The sequence below is a fragment of the Acinonyx jubatus genome, chromosome E2 (assembly GCF_027475565.1).
Source record: "Acinonyx jubatus isolate Ajub_Pintada_27869175 chromosome E2, VMU_Ajub_asm_v1.0, whole genome shotgun sequence".
Lineage (NCBI taxonomy): Eukaryota > Metazoa > Chordata > Mammalia > Carnivora > Felidae > Acinonyx > Acinonyx jubatus.
The window spans coordinates 46478837-46492674 of record NC_069396.1 but is presented as its reverse complement, the minus strand read 5'-3'; the positions used below and the strand labels follow the sequence as shown (position 1 = coordinate 46492674).

General features: G+C 57.8%; 1 protein-coding gene across 9 annotated transcripts; it reads left to right on the top strand.

The window, feature by feature from the left end:
* The first annotated feature begins 367 nt into the window (after positions 1-367).
* On the top strand, positions 368-12285 carry LRFN1 (leucine rich repeat and fibronectin type III domain containing 1). 9 transcript variants are annotated; one of them, XM_027044644.2, is made up of 5 exons: positions 368-498; positions 3026-3143; positions 5484-5538; positions 5958-7400; positions 10553-12285. In XM_027044644.2, exons 4-5 carry the CDS (start codon positions 5995-5997, stop codon positions 11457-11459), a joined length of 2313 nt encoding a protein of 770 aa, XP_026900445.1. In that variant the 5' UTR covers positions 368-498; positions 3026-3143; positions 5484-5538; positions 5958-5994; the 3' UTR covers positions 11460-12285. The 9 variants fall into 9 exon arrangements, with proteins under 9 accessions (XP_026900445.1, XP_026900450.1, XP_053066342.1 ...); XM_027044649.2 differs by lacking the exon at positions 5484-5538 and adding an exon at positions 5404-5453; XM_053210367.1 differs by having other exon boundaries at positions 393-498; positions 3026-3058.
* Positions 12286-13838: the final 1553 nt, after the last annotated feature.

Below are 13838 nucleotides of genomic sequence, written 5' to 3'. Positions count from 1 at the left end.
ATGGTTGGTGGTCCTGGGTGGCTGTAGGACATGGTCTGGGTCCTCCAAGGAGGTAAGGCATGGCCTGAGGTTCCCCTGGGTATTGGGACACGCTCCCGAGATCTCCGCCGAGTCCCCACGCCAGTTGGGGCGTGGTCTGGGGGTCTCTGGGGAAGCCGGCAGGGCTGGGGGTGGGGCTGGGGAGGGGTCGGGGGCGGGCCGGCGGCTCCGCAGTGGAGAGGGGTCTGCGGCGGGCCCCGGAGCGGGGGTCTGGGCTGCGCGGCCGCCCCGCCCGCCCCCTCCGGTCGGCGCCCCCTCCCCCCTTGCGGCGGTGGTGGCGGCTGGGCTCCGGCGGCGGGCGGCGCGGAGGGCGGAGCTCGGCGGCGGCTCGGGAGGGAGGGCGGGAGGCGGGAGGGAGGCGGCCCCGCGGCACCGCGCCCCCTCCCCCGGCCCTCCCCCCACCATGGCGCGGAGCGAGGCGGCGGCGGCGGGGCCGGGCCCGGGGCCCCCCCGGGCTGGGTGAGCGCGGCCCGCAGCGGCCGGGGAGGCGGCGGGCGGGGGCGCCGGTGGGAGCGCGGGTGTGAGCGTGCGAGCGTGTGAGTGTGTGTCCGCGGCGCTGCGGCGGGCCCGGCGTGCGCTCGCGCGGCCCTGTGTGTGCCCGGCGCCGGCGTGTGCGGCGCCCTGCTTGTGTGGCCATCCGGGTGTGTGCTGGGTGTCGAGCCGAGGTGCTGTGTCCGGCCGCGCGCGTGTGTCCCCCGAGCGGCTGCTCCTCTGGCTGTGTGTCTGGGGGGCTGTCGCGCGCCCATCGGAGGGGCTGTGTGCAGGTGTGTGTGCGTGGGTTGTGTGCCCAGGTGTGTGTCCCCCCCCCCCCCCCACGAGTGTGTGCGCGGGGCTGGCTGCGCTGGGTGTTTGTGTCCAGGTTGGATGTCCATCCGAGGGTTTGTGTAGCCGGGTGTGCCCGTCCTGGTGTCCATTTGTGTGTGTGTATGTGTGTGTCTGCGGGTTGTGTGTCTCCGAGGGTGTGTGTCTGTGCGTCCACGTCAGGTTCCCGGCCGGGGGCTGGGGCTCGTTCCTTGTGGGACCAGGCCTCTGTGTGGCTTTGGGGGAGGGGAGTTTGCCGCTCCCTCGGTCTATGTCAATTGGGGGGTCCTCAGCGGTCCTTGGGGGAGACGGCCATGTCTTCCCCTTCCCGGTGGCTGGGGGTGGGGGGGATGGGCGGCCGGTAGGTGGACAGATGGAGGGATGAGAGGCCGAGGGATGGACAGATGGGCCCGAGGGGAGGGGCACAGACCCAGCCCTTCCCCACCCACCCCACCCCAATCCCCCCCGCCTGCCAGATCTCCGCAGATGGGGCCGGACTTGCCGGCATACAGATGGCCAGGCCGGGGGACCTCTGGGCTGCCTTGTGGCGGGGCTCTGGGACTCAGTCCCCCAACCCTTTGAGACTCCACCTGCCGAACTCTGACCTCAGGCCCTGGCTTGTGCCTTGGTTGGGGGTTGGGGGGGGGATGTGCTGGGAGGGAAGGATGCTAGGATTTTTTTGGCCTGGGAAGTAGGTGGGGTGGGGGCACCTCAGGGCCAGGAGGGATGTGTGTTCATGACTGTATGTGAGTGTGAATCTATGCCTATCTGTTGACTATGCTACCGTGGTTCAATATTGTGTATGCATTTTGGAAGTGTGTAAATCCCTCACGGGGCTGTTGTGTGAGCATGTGTCTTATGAGTGAACATCTCAGAATGTCTGTGCAAGGTGAATCTTTTTGTGCCTGTGTGCTTGTGTATCAGTTTTGTGTGTCTGTGTGTGCTTGTAGTTCTGTGTCATGTGTGTGAGGTGTGTATCAGCTAGGGTGTGCATTTGGGCATCTGTTGGTGTGGGGATATATCAGTTTTGTGACCATGCATCATGGGGACATGTGAAGTTGTATGAGTGTGTATGAGTGTGTTTGGACGTTTAAAAGCATGCACCTGTGTATCTTTGATTGTGCAAGTGAGTATATGTTATATGCGTGTGCCCCTGTGTGTTGGCTAGTGTGCACGTGTTTCTCTCTTATAGGTGCATGTATCCGATTGTCTGCAAGAAGGCACATGGGTTTCTCTGTTGTGTGTGTGCATATGTATATATGAATGTGCAAGGGAAAGTCAATGTTGTACATGTGTGGTTGTGTGCAGGTTGTGTGCAGGTTGTGTCAACCTTGAGGGTGTGGGTCTATGTTGTGAGTCCATTTATGTGTCAGTGTTGGTCTCTGGGGATTGGTCTATGTGCAGGGCGTATGCACACATGTGCCTGTCTTCCTGGCATAAGACTGACCCCACTTCTTGGCCCAGTGAGATTTGGGCCCATGTGGTGTGACCCGTGGTATGCTGGGGTCCATCCAGGGGGTCCAAGGACACAAGGGCGTCCACATGCTGGGCTAAGAGGCCATGGAGGGTGGGGGGCACACATCATGCTGGTGGGTCCATGGAAATCCAGATGTAGAGACTTGGGCCCATGTGGGTTTTGGCATGTCCACACATGTTGGTGTGACAATGGTGTAATGGCAAGGATGGGGACCGCTGGTTCTTTCCTACCCCCAGTACCACTCAGCTCTTTGAAGTTGGAGGACTAGGATGTGAACTCTGGAAGGAGGAGACTGGAAGCCTGGAATCCTGGATCTGAGAAGGCTGCTGGGAGGCCAGATTCCTGGGTCTTGAGAAAGGAAGAAACTGAGACTTGGACTCCGGAGTTTGAAGGAGGAGGAAGCTGGGGTTGTAGACACCAGGGTGGAAGGAAGGGGAAGGGGCTGGGGTTCCTGGCCTCTTGGGCCCACAGAGGACAAAGAGTTAAAGCCCCGGACTCCTGGGTTTTGGAGGGTGAACAGTCCTGAGACCCAGACTCCCTGGATTCCAGAAACAACTCACTGGGTCTGTCTGAGCCTATGCAGAGCCTGCAGCAGGAGGGCTGAGAGAATGATCACACCAGGGACTTCCTTGGCTGAGATGGTCTCTGAGGCAGGTCTTCAAAGAGGAGCCAGAAGGATGCTAATAGGATCATTTTGTTCCTTTGCAGGTACCGGCCCAGGCCCTAACTCCCTGCAGAGAGGTGAGTGGGGTCCCTCAGGCTGGGGAGAGAGATGTGGAGTGATTGGGCCTGTTCTGAGCCAGCTGGAGGCCTGGAGCCCTGCCTGGTATGGATTTCAGGGCAGGGTATGGCAGTGTCGTCGAAAGGGCCCCGGGGCGGGGGGCGGGGGGGCGAGGGGGCGGCCATGACAACAAGATCAGGAGCATCATGTTTGGATCAGGGCTCGTGGTAGAGCCAGGGCATGGGTGGTAGGTGGGGGTTTCGGGCCTGGAAGCATCCCCTCTCTGGGTGGGTCAGGTGGTTGGGACAAGGAAGTCTCCTGATGATATCAGTAGGGGGTACAGAGAGTTCCGTGACATGAAGTGAACCTTGCATTTGGAGAGCGACATGGTTTACCATTTTGTGTGTGTGTGTGTGTGCATGCATGTGGGAAGATCTCCGGTAGACTGATCGGCTAGTGGCTGGGAGAGAGGCAGAGAAAATGATACAATAATAATGATGATGATGATGATGGTGATGATGTTAATAATAGCTGCTAACACTTATGTAGTGTTTAGTCTGTCAGGAACTATTCTGAACATGTTACAGTGTATTATACTTCATAACAACCCCATGAGGTAGGTGCTATCATTATCCCCATTTTACAGAGGAGCACACTGAGGCACAAAGAGGGGAAGTCACTGGATTCAAGTCGCGCAACCGGGAACTGGGGTGTGAACCTGAGCGGCCAGGCCCAGATTCTTTCTTGCAATGCTGCACTACCTCTCAAGAAATGTTAGTTAGCTATTTTCATTGCTGTTATTATCCCTTCGACTCGGGTCCCACCCCAGGTGTGGGAGGCAAACTGGGCACTTCTGTTTCATAGATCAGGGTTCTGAGCCTTAGAGACCCCACAGGCAGGCAGGTGCAGAGCTGGGCCTCCCAACTCAGGAGTTCCGCCTTTCAGGTTTTCCATTGGATACAGAGCTTTATCCCAGGAGGATCGCAAGACAAATTAATAGGGGGTGCTCAGAGATGGTGGGATGCCCTGCCTCTGCCTCTTTTTCTCTCTCCAGCCCGGGCGCTGTCCCTCTGTCTCTATCTTTTCCTCCATCTTGGTCTCTCTGTAATCTCTTAGGATCCCTTCCTGCCTCTCCCTCACTCTTCCTCTCCCCATCTCTTGGGCTCAACGCCCTTCTCTGCCTGTTTCCTCCCTTCTTAGTGCTCCAGTCTGTCTTGGTTTCAGGCTGGCTCCTTGCCTCTGCACCTTTCTTTCAGAGTCTTTCTCTTTTCCTTATTTATTTATTTATTTATTTATTTATTTATTTATTTAAGCTCTTTGCCCAATGTGGGCTCGAACTTGCCACGCTGCGATCAAGGGTCACATGCTCTACTGACTGAGCCAGCCAGGCGCCCCTCAGCTTCTTTTTCTTTTTGTCCCTTTGTCTCTCTCTCTGACTCTGTGTCTCTGTGTCTGCCAGCGCATCTCCCCCCTTGCCCACTTGTCTCTCCCTGTCTCTTTGCCCCTCTCTCTCTGACTCTCTTGGTCCCCCTCCCCACAGGCTGAAGGATCAGGGCCACAGCAGGCCACAGCCCCAAACTGCAGATCCCTAGGAGGTGGGCCAGCAAGGGACTGGGTGCGGGGTGGGGTGAAAACAGTTTCAGGGACGCCCCCTTCCCATCCTTCCCTCTTCACCCCCCCCACCCACCCGGTGTTGTGATGGGAACTGACATGTCGTGGGCTGTAGCCGCCGCAGGGGAATCCCTGCCGGAAGGTTTTGCCTGGAGCAGAGGCATAGCGTGAGTGTGTGAGGGTGTGTGTGAGTGTGGGCATGTATGGGGCCTTGTATGTGCCCGCTGATGTGAGCGTGGAAGTCTGCCCGCTGTTTGGGAGCTCACCAGAGCCCAGGATGAAGCCAGGTTCAGAGAAGGACTTCCCAAGACTGGGACGGAGACTGCTGTGTTTTTCTCAGCGCCTCCTAACTTCAGATTCCCTCTGCCACTCCCAAGGGTGTGTGTGTGTGTGGGGGGGTGGTGGTGGTGGTAGTGGTTCCCCTTAACATTTACTGGATACTTACTGTGTGTCAGGCCCTGTGCTCAGTGGCCCCAATGAATGAGCTCACTGAACCCTTGCAACAACCCCGCAAAGATGGTATGATTGTCATCCCGTTGTACAAATTAGGAAATTATGGCCTAGTTAGGGGAAATCATTGGTCTGCGGTCACAGAACCAGCTAGTGGGGAGCCAGGACTGAACCTGAGTCTGTTTGATTTCAGAGCACTTACTCTTAATAATAGTGCACACTTCTGTACCTGGCATATATTGGGCCCTCAATGATCATGATGAGAATAATTACCAACACATATTGAACACATTTTATGTTCCAGGCACGGTTCTAAGTACACTATGTTCATTGATCCAGTTAATCCTCACAGAGGTAAGGCCTGTTTTTATCTCCATTTTACAGATGAAGAAACCGAGATTCAGAGAGGTTCAGACACTTGCCCGAGGTCACACAGCTAGTAAGTGTCAGAGCTGGAATTTGAACCCGGGGACTATGGCTTTGAAATCCACAACCTTAAACCCTAGTCAACCCTGATTTTTAAAAATATTTAGTGGGTACTGGAAGGCCCAGACTGGGCCAGGTGTCACCGCACCCCTCTGGTTGGAAAATCATGAGAGGTCTGGGCCTCCTAGAGGAAGGTCAGAGTTGGGATTAGGACCCTGGGGGTGGGGGGTGGAGGGCCGTGTAATTTACTAACCAGCATGGAAATATTGTCTGTTAACAACAAATGCATGCCAGGTGATGATCAGTCCTGCCTCTGTTCAGACTGGATGTCAGGAAGGCAGGGACCTGAGGCAGACTTCTAGCAGGACATTGTGGGTGGCCAGGCTGGTGGTCAAGCCCTGTGCCTGGGTAACCCGTCTCGTTCCCTTGCAGGTCTCCCGCCCCACTCCTCCCGCCTTCCCTCTGCACCATGGCTCCGGGCCCCTTCTCCTCGGCGCTCCCCTCGCCGCCACCTGCCGCCCTGCCCTTTCTGCTGCTGCTCTGGGCCGGGGCATCCCGTGGGCAGCCCTGCCCCGGCCGCTGCATCTGCCAGAACGTGGCGCCCACGCTGACCATGCTGTGCGCCAAGACCGGCTTGCTCTTCGTGCCGCCGGCCATCGACCGGCGCGTGGTGGAGCTGCGGCTCACTGACAACTTCATCGCGGCCGTCCGCCGCAGAGACTTCGCCAACATGACCAGCCTGGTGCACCTCACCCTGTCCCGTAACACCATCGGCCAGGTGGCCGCCGGCGCCTTCGCTGACCTCCGCGCCCTCCGCGCCCTGCACCTCGACAGCAACCGCCTGGCCGAGGTGCGTGGCGACCAGCTCCGCGGCTTGGGCAACCTTCGCCACCTGATCCTCGGCAACAACCAGATCCGCCGGGTCGAGTCAGCTGCCTTCGACGCCTTCCTGTCCACCGTGGAGGACCTGGATCTGTCCTACAACAATCTCGAGGCCCTGCCGTGGGAGGCTGTGGGCCAGATGGTGAACCTGAACACCCTCACGCTGGACCACAATCTCATCGACCATATTGCTGAAGGTACCTTTGTGCAGCTGCACAAACTGGTTCGCCTGGACATGACCTCCAACCGCCTCCATAAACTGCCCCCCGATGGGCTCTTCCTGAGGTCCCAAGGTTCGGGGCCGAAGCCGCCCACGCCGCTCACGGTCAGCTTCGGCGGCAACCCTCTGCACTGCAACTGCGAGCTGCTGTGGCTGCGGCGGCTGACCCGAGAGGATGACCTGGAGACGTGCGCCACCCCGGAGCACCTCACCGACCGCTACTTCTGGTCCATTCCCGAGGAGGAGTTCCTGTGTGAACCCCCGCTGATTACACGGCAGGCGGGGGGCCGGGCCCTGGTGGTGGAGGGCCAGGCGGTCAGCCTGCGGTGCCGCGCTGTGGGTGACCCTGAGCCCGTGGTGCATTGGGTCGCACCCGATGGGCGGTTGCTGGGGAACTCGAGCCGGACCCGGGTTCGGGGGGATGGGACACTGGATGTAACCATCACCACCTTAAGGGACAGTGGCACCTTCACGTGCATCGCCTCCAACGCCGCTGGGGAAGCAACGGCCCCCGTGGAGGTGTGCGTGGTACCCCTGCCTCTGATGGCGCCCCCGCCGGCCGCCCCGCCTCCCCTCACCGAGCCCGGCTCCTCAGACATCGCCACACCCGGCCGACCCGGTGCCAACGAATCGGCCGCTGAGCGCCGGCTCGTGGCGGCCGAGCTCACCTCGAACTCGGTGCTCATCCGCTGGCCGGCCCAGAGGCCTGTGCCCGGCATCCGCATGTACCAGGTCCAGTACAACAGCTCCGCAGATGACTCCCTTGTCTACAGGTGGGTGCTGCAGTCCCAGGACCTCTACCTCCTCCAGGGGCCCACCCTCCCATCTGCCCACTCCGTTGGCCTTCTTGCTCAGCTGTGGTTCTCTAGATGGACATGCAGAGTTGTCTTGGGCCCTCACCCGCCCTGTCTCCTCCTCTCTAGTTCTGTCTCCCTATCTCTTTCTGGTTTTCCTGCATTTAGTAAATCTTCGTCGAGGACCCACACGAGCCAGACTAGGGCCGGGCACTGGAGTTATAATAGTGAACGTGCCCAGCAGCATCCCTGCTCTCTGGGGTTCGTGGTCTACATCACTGCTGGCCGAGGGTGCTTGATTCTGCACCTTGTCAGTTAAACATTTTGGAACATGAAATATTCTCACACACTTATGATTAACCCATACCAGTGTTACTGTTAGCAACACATCAGGTACATTAAACGAATCAGGAACAAAAAGTATGAGAAAAATATATAAATGACCATTTGATCCTCACTACTTTGTTGTGAAGCAATGATGATACCCCCTCCCATTTTATAGACACACCTAAGTTATTTCCACCATCCACCGGGTTAGCAGCCCTTGCCCTGGTGTGGACAGATCTGTACAGCATAGACAGGCATTAAAGGGCTACTTTTTCCCATCAATTCTCTTGCTTTTGCCTCTGTCTGTCCCGTCTCTCCCTCCTGTCCTTATGAGGCACCAAGCCCCTGCTCCGTGCTAGGCCCTGTGCTATCTCATTTGAGCTTCCCAACTCTGCCGTGAAGCAGTCATGATCCCCCTTCCCTTTTTATAGACAGGGAAACTGAGACTCAGTGGGGGGAATCACGTGCTCAAGGTCACAGAGGAAGTGACCAGGATTCCAGCCCTAACCCTTCTAACTCCTAATCTTGCCCTTTATACATTGAACACACATTTATCGAGCCCCTACTTTTTGCCAGGCAGGGATTAGGGGAGAAGGATAATACATTTCTGTCAATAGCTTTTAGTTTCTGTGTCTCTCCACCTCTCTGTTTCTCTTCTTCTCTAACTCTTAGCCTCTGTGTGGTGCGGTGAGGGGAGGTTCACAGACCCTCAGACCGTGCATGTATGCAGATGTTGGTGGCCCTGTGTCCCCAGCAGGGCAACAGACCCCTGTTGTCTTCCTTTCACCTCAAGGCCACAGTTCAGTCCTCTGTCCCCCATTGCAGATGCCTGTGCTACGGTGCTGCAGGGGTTAACCTCCTCACTGCTGCCACGGGCGGAGGTGACATCCAACCAGAAGCCTGCTCTGCTGCTTGCTTGCATCTTGCAGCCAATTAGAGACACATGGGCTGAAGCTTTCTTAAGGAGCCAGCCTCTGTCCTTGAAAAGTGGGGAGCCCCTAGCAACTGGTTACTTTGGGGGAAAGGAGCAAGAGGAATCCAATGCTCTTTGGGAGAGGAGATGAGAGGAGGAGGAAGACTTACAGCCAGGGCCCAAGGCTGGAAGGGGGGGGGGCAGTGTGTGAAATGGCAGGCAGGGGGTGAGTTGGAAAAGCGGGTAGGCCTTTATGGGTGGGGGGGGATGGGGACCATACTTGAAATCTTTTGAAGGGTGGCTCTGGCTATAAGGGAGCTGAGGTGGGCTTCAGGACCAGAGATGGCAGAGGTGGCTTGTTAGAGAGAATGTGAAGTTGCTGAGGGGCTAGAGGCCGGGGGGGGGGGGGGGGGGCGTGGCCTTTCAGAGGAGATGGAGCTCCTGCCACATGGTCTTGGGCAACAGTCCTTGTCTCTGGTGACCCACTATGAGATTTTTAGGTGAGGGGAGCTTGTGAGGTTGAGTGAGTGCTGGGCATACAAATCCATGTGGATGTGGCAGTCCTGGCTTAGCCAAGGCTGGATGTGGCCAACAGCACAGAAGAGATGTGCCCAACAGAAGAGGGTCAAGGCCTAGTGGGAATGCTCTTCCAGCTGGGGAAGAGTGCCATTGGCAGTAAAGTGTGAGCCACGGTGAGGGTGACTGGCCAGCACTGGGTGGGATGCAAGCTAATCATGATGAAATTATCCAGTGCCAGGCTCTAGGTAGGTTAACTCATTCATACTTCACACTTTCTCTATGAAGAAGACAGAAGAATTCTTACTGTCTCCATTTTGGGGAAATGAGGCACAGAGATGTTAAGAAACTTGCCTAAGGTCACAGAGCTAGCAAGGGGCAGCAGAGAGACTCAAACACAGGCCCCCAGGCTTTGTCGGCATAACCACTTCTTTGCACTGTCCCTCATTAGAAGGCAGGGGCCTATAGCAAGAGAGTTGCATGCTTGCTTGGTTACCTTTGACCCGATTGTGGATGAAATTTACCCTGGGGGCATGATTCCACGACCTCTGGTGGTATGGGGCACAGCATGAACACAAGGTGATCGATATTGCAGGACATGCAAAGAGCGGACATGGTCCCAGGCACGGTAGGGAAACCGTCTGTTAGTAGGCCCTGTGGAGTGTGGCTTGGAAGTGATTGGTCAACCAGAAGTGGAGTGGCCTATAGCCAGGTCCCCTTGGTGGGTGGGAATATGTAGTTGAGGGGCTTGGAAATAGACAGAGGCGGCTAGATGTATGTACCCAAGGTGGGACATGCAGATGAGGGGCGTGGCCTGTATCATGGTTTCCCAGAAAGGATGGGAATACGTAGAAAAAAGAAACTAGAAAAGCATCCGTTGTCCCAGTAGGAGTAAGACAGGGGGTGTGAGTTGACTTCGGTGTCCACTTGAGGGAGGATGGGACATGCAGGATATAGTATTGGGGCCCCTTCAAGGATGGAAATCTATAGATCAGAGACTCTGAATGGCAGCTGACCCAAATTAAAGGCATGTTCCTTCAGGGCAGGATTTAAAAGCTGTAGTACTCCTCCCAGGCAGGGTCCAGGATATGTAGACGAGGGAACACGAATGGCAGATATTATCGTAGCAGGTGATGAAACACCACAGGGAGTGGTTCTGAGGTCTGGGCTTGCAGATGAGGGGCGTGGCCTGTAGCAGTGGTCCTGAGAGGATGTACATTTGCTGCTTGAATGGCTGCTGTTGTCCCATAGAGAGTGAAATATCGGTAGGAATGCATGGTTTGTTCCCTGTTGGTCACCACGGATGGGACACGCAAATGAAGCGGTACCGTTCATAGTGGAGCTAACCCAGTGCTGATGCCGTCCCCTCCTGCAGGATGATCCCATCCACCAGCCAGACCTTCCTGGTGAATGATCTGGCAGCAGGCCGCGCCTACGACCTGTGCGTGCTGGCAGTCTACGACGACGGGGCCACTGCACTGCCGGCCACGCGAGTGGTGGGCTGTGTGCAGTTTACCACCGCCGGGGATCCCGCGCCCTGCCGCCCACTGAGGGCCCATTTCTTGGGTGGCACCATGATCATCGCCATTGGGGGCGTCATCGTCGCCTCGGTCCTCGTCTTCATCGTTCTGCTCATGATCCGCTATAAGGTCTACGGCGACGGAGATGGCCGCCGCGTCAAGGGTACCTCCAGGTCGCCTCCGCGGGTCAGCCACGTGTGCTCGCAGACCAACGGCGCAGGCGCGTCGCAGGCCCCGCCCCCGCCGGCGCAAGACCATTACGAGGCGCTGCGCGAGGTGACGTCCCCAGCTGCTGCCGCTTTGGCGGTCGAGGCGAAGGCCACCGCCGCCGAGATGGATTCCACCGAGCCAGAGGCCGTCCTTGGACGCTCCCTGGGCGGCTCAGCCACCTCGCTGTGCCTGCTGCCGTCTGAGGAAATCTCTGGGGAGGAGTCTCGGGCCACGGCGGGCCCTCGGAGGAGCCGTTCCGGGGCCCTGGGGCCGCCAGCTTCGGCGCCCCCCACTCTAGCTCTGGTTCCTGGGGGGGCCCCGGCCCGGCCGAGGCCGCAGCAGCGCTATTCGTTCGACGGTGACTACGGGGCACTCTTCCAGAGCCACAGTTACCCGCGCCGCGCCCGGCGGACAAAGCGCCACCGGTCCACGCCGCACCTGGACGGGGCCGGAGGGGGCGCGGCCGGGGAGGACGGAGACCTGGGGCTGGGCTCCGCCAGGGCACGCCTGGCCTTTACCAGCACCGAGTGGATGCTGGAGAGTACCGTCTGAGCGGCGGGCGGGCGCCGGGACGCCTGGGTGCCGCGGACAAACGCCCAGCCACCCGGACGCTGGGGCAGGACTCGGGGGCGAAAGCACGGCGCCTAGTGGTCAGACTGGAGGGGGAGACGCGCCCTTCTCCTCCCTGAAGGGGGCGAGGCTGCCTCGTCTGCAGCTCTTGGCCACGCCCCCGGGCCCGGGGGAGTTAGGGGGCGGGCAGCCGGGCCCCCCTCCTCCAAGGACTCCTCGTCCCCCTCCTGCCCCTCCCCCCGCGCGCTCGCGGACCTCGCTGGAGCCGGTGCCTTACACAGCGAAGCGCGGGGAGGGGCAGGGCCCCCCGACACTGCAGCACTGAGACACGAGCCCCCTCCCCCCGCCCGGGACCGGGGCAGGGGCGAGGGGCCCATTTCTTGTATCTGGCTGGGCTAGATCCTATTCTGTCCCGCGGCGGCCTCCAAAGCCCCCACCCCCACCCCATTCACCTCCCTGGTCCCGTCGGGTCTGGCTTGGGGTCCCCCTTTCTCTGTTCCCTTCCTCTCTGTCCCGCCCTATGTCGTCTTTGTCTTATGTCTCTGTCCTTCCCTATTTGTCTCTCTCTGTCCCGCCGTCTCTTCTCCCTCCCATATCTTGTCCACTCTCCCTCTCTCTCCTGATTACCTCTTCCCACTACACACTCTCCCGGGCAGGTCCCACTGGAAGGACCAGAGTCTCCCCATCCCTTCCTCTTTCCTCAAATAAACCCCCACATGAACAAGATCCAAAACCAAATCCTCCCCTCCCTGCCGGAGCCGGGACCCTCCGCCGCAGCAGAATTAAACTTTTTTCTGTGTCTGAGGCCGCTCTGCTGACCTCTGTGTGTCCGTGTGTTTGGGGGGATATGTGTGTGTGATCTGAATTACAGCGTGCCGACTCAAGTGAGCCTGAAGGAAGGACGGCTAGTTGGGACCAGGGAGACTTGCAGATAGTTTCCCGTCCTCTGGCTTAGAGGTGGGGAATAATAAAAATGATAACAGCTAACATTTAGTGAGTGCTTACTATGTGCCAAGCACTTAAGACATTTAATCCTCTGAACAACCCTAGTACACCTGCACTGTTACCCTGTTTTGCAGATGAGGAAATTGAGCCCAGAAAAGTTAAGTAACTTACCCAAGGTCACATAGCCAGAACAGAAGGTAGCAAAATTGGGATTGAAAAAGGCAGGCAGCCTGACTTCTGAGTCTGTATTCTTAACCATAGAACTCTACTGCTGAGCAGCTTGGTGGATGTTCATTCTGCACATGGGCTAAGCACAGCTCAGCTCTCTGAGGTCAGACCGCTAGCTGTTTGAAGTGGATATGTTTAATCCCATTTTACAGTCAGGAATCTGAACCAGGGAGAAATGAAAGGCACTATCCCAAGGCCCCCAGATGAGGAAATAGGGTAGCTGGCAGTTTGACCTCAGTATCGACTCCTCTCTACTACGCTATATTGCCTCTGGCATCCATCTGGAGGCCAGGGAATAGCCCCAAAGACCTTGGTTAGCTGAGGGTATCCAAAGTCAACCTGGGGGAGGGGATGAGGGAAAATGCTCATTGGTCACTGTCTGGAATTTGAGGGATTCTAGGTGCTAGAGTTTGCTGGGAACACAGAGAACGGTGTGTGGGGAAGAGTTTCTCAGGGGAGGCTGAGGGCTATGGCTGGGGAAGGGAAGTTGGTCCGATGGGGGTGCCTCAGCCCTTGGGGAGAAGGGCTTGGCCTGCAGTGAAAACTACTCCTCGATCCTGGAGAAGGAGGAAAAAGGCTTCTTGCCAGCCAGGGGCCCCCTGAGGCCTGGAGAGGAGGAGAGAAAGACGGAAATAGAAACGAAGCAGGAGGGAGGGGGATGGAGCTGGGCAGACAGGGTGGGAAGCAGCAAGGACAGAAGCACCAGCGACTCACATGCCATGAGGCTCCCTCACCCAGTGGCCCAGCCACACTTCTCTCAGTCATCACGACTCCTGGCTACTGAGGGCTTCCCACATGCCAGGCGCTGTGCTCACAGACCCTCCCTGATGCAAGCAGAGAGCATGCAAGCCAGTGCCCAGCAAAATGGAGTTACTCAGCACGATCGCATTTATGCTCTGCAACAGATGTGTGTAGCATGTGCATCCGATTCTCTAGAGGAGGAAACTGAAGTTGAGAGAGGTTAAGGGAGCTGGCCCAAGACCACACAACCACCAAAGGGCAGAGCCACGATCGGAAAGCTTACTGCCTCCAAATCCTGCACACCTAACCAGTCGACTATATTGTCTCTGATTCACCCAATAAAGCTTTCTCGAGCATGTACTGTGTACCTGGCTCTGTGCAGGGGATACAACCGTGAAGAAAATAGTTAAATAAGACAAAACAAGAAACCCCTGCCCCATGGAGCTT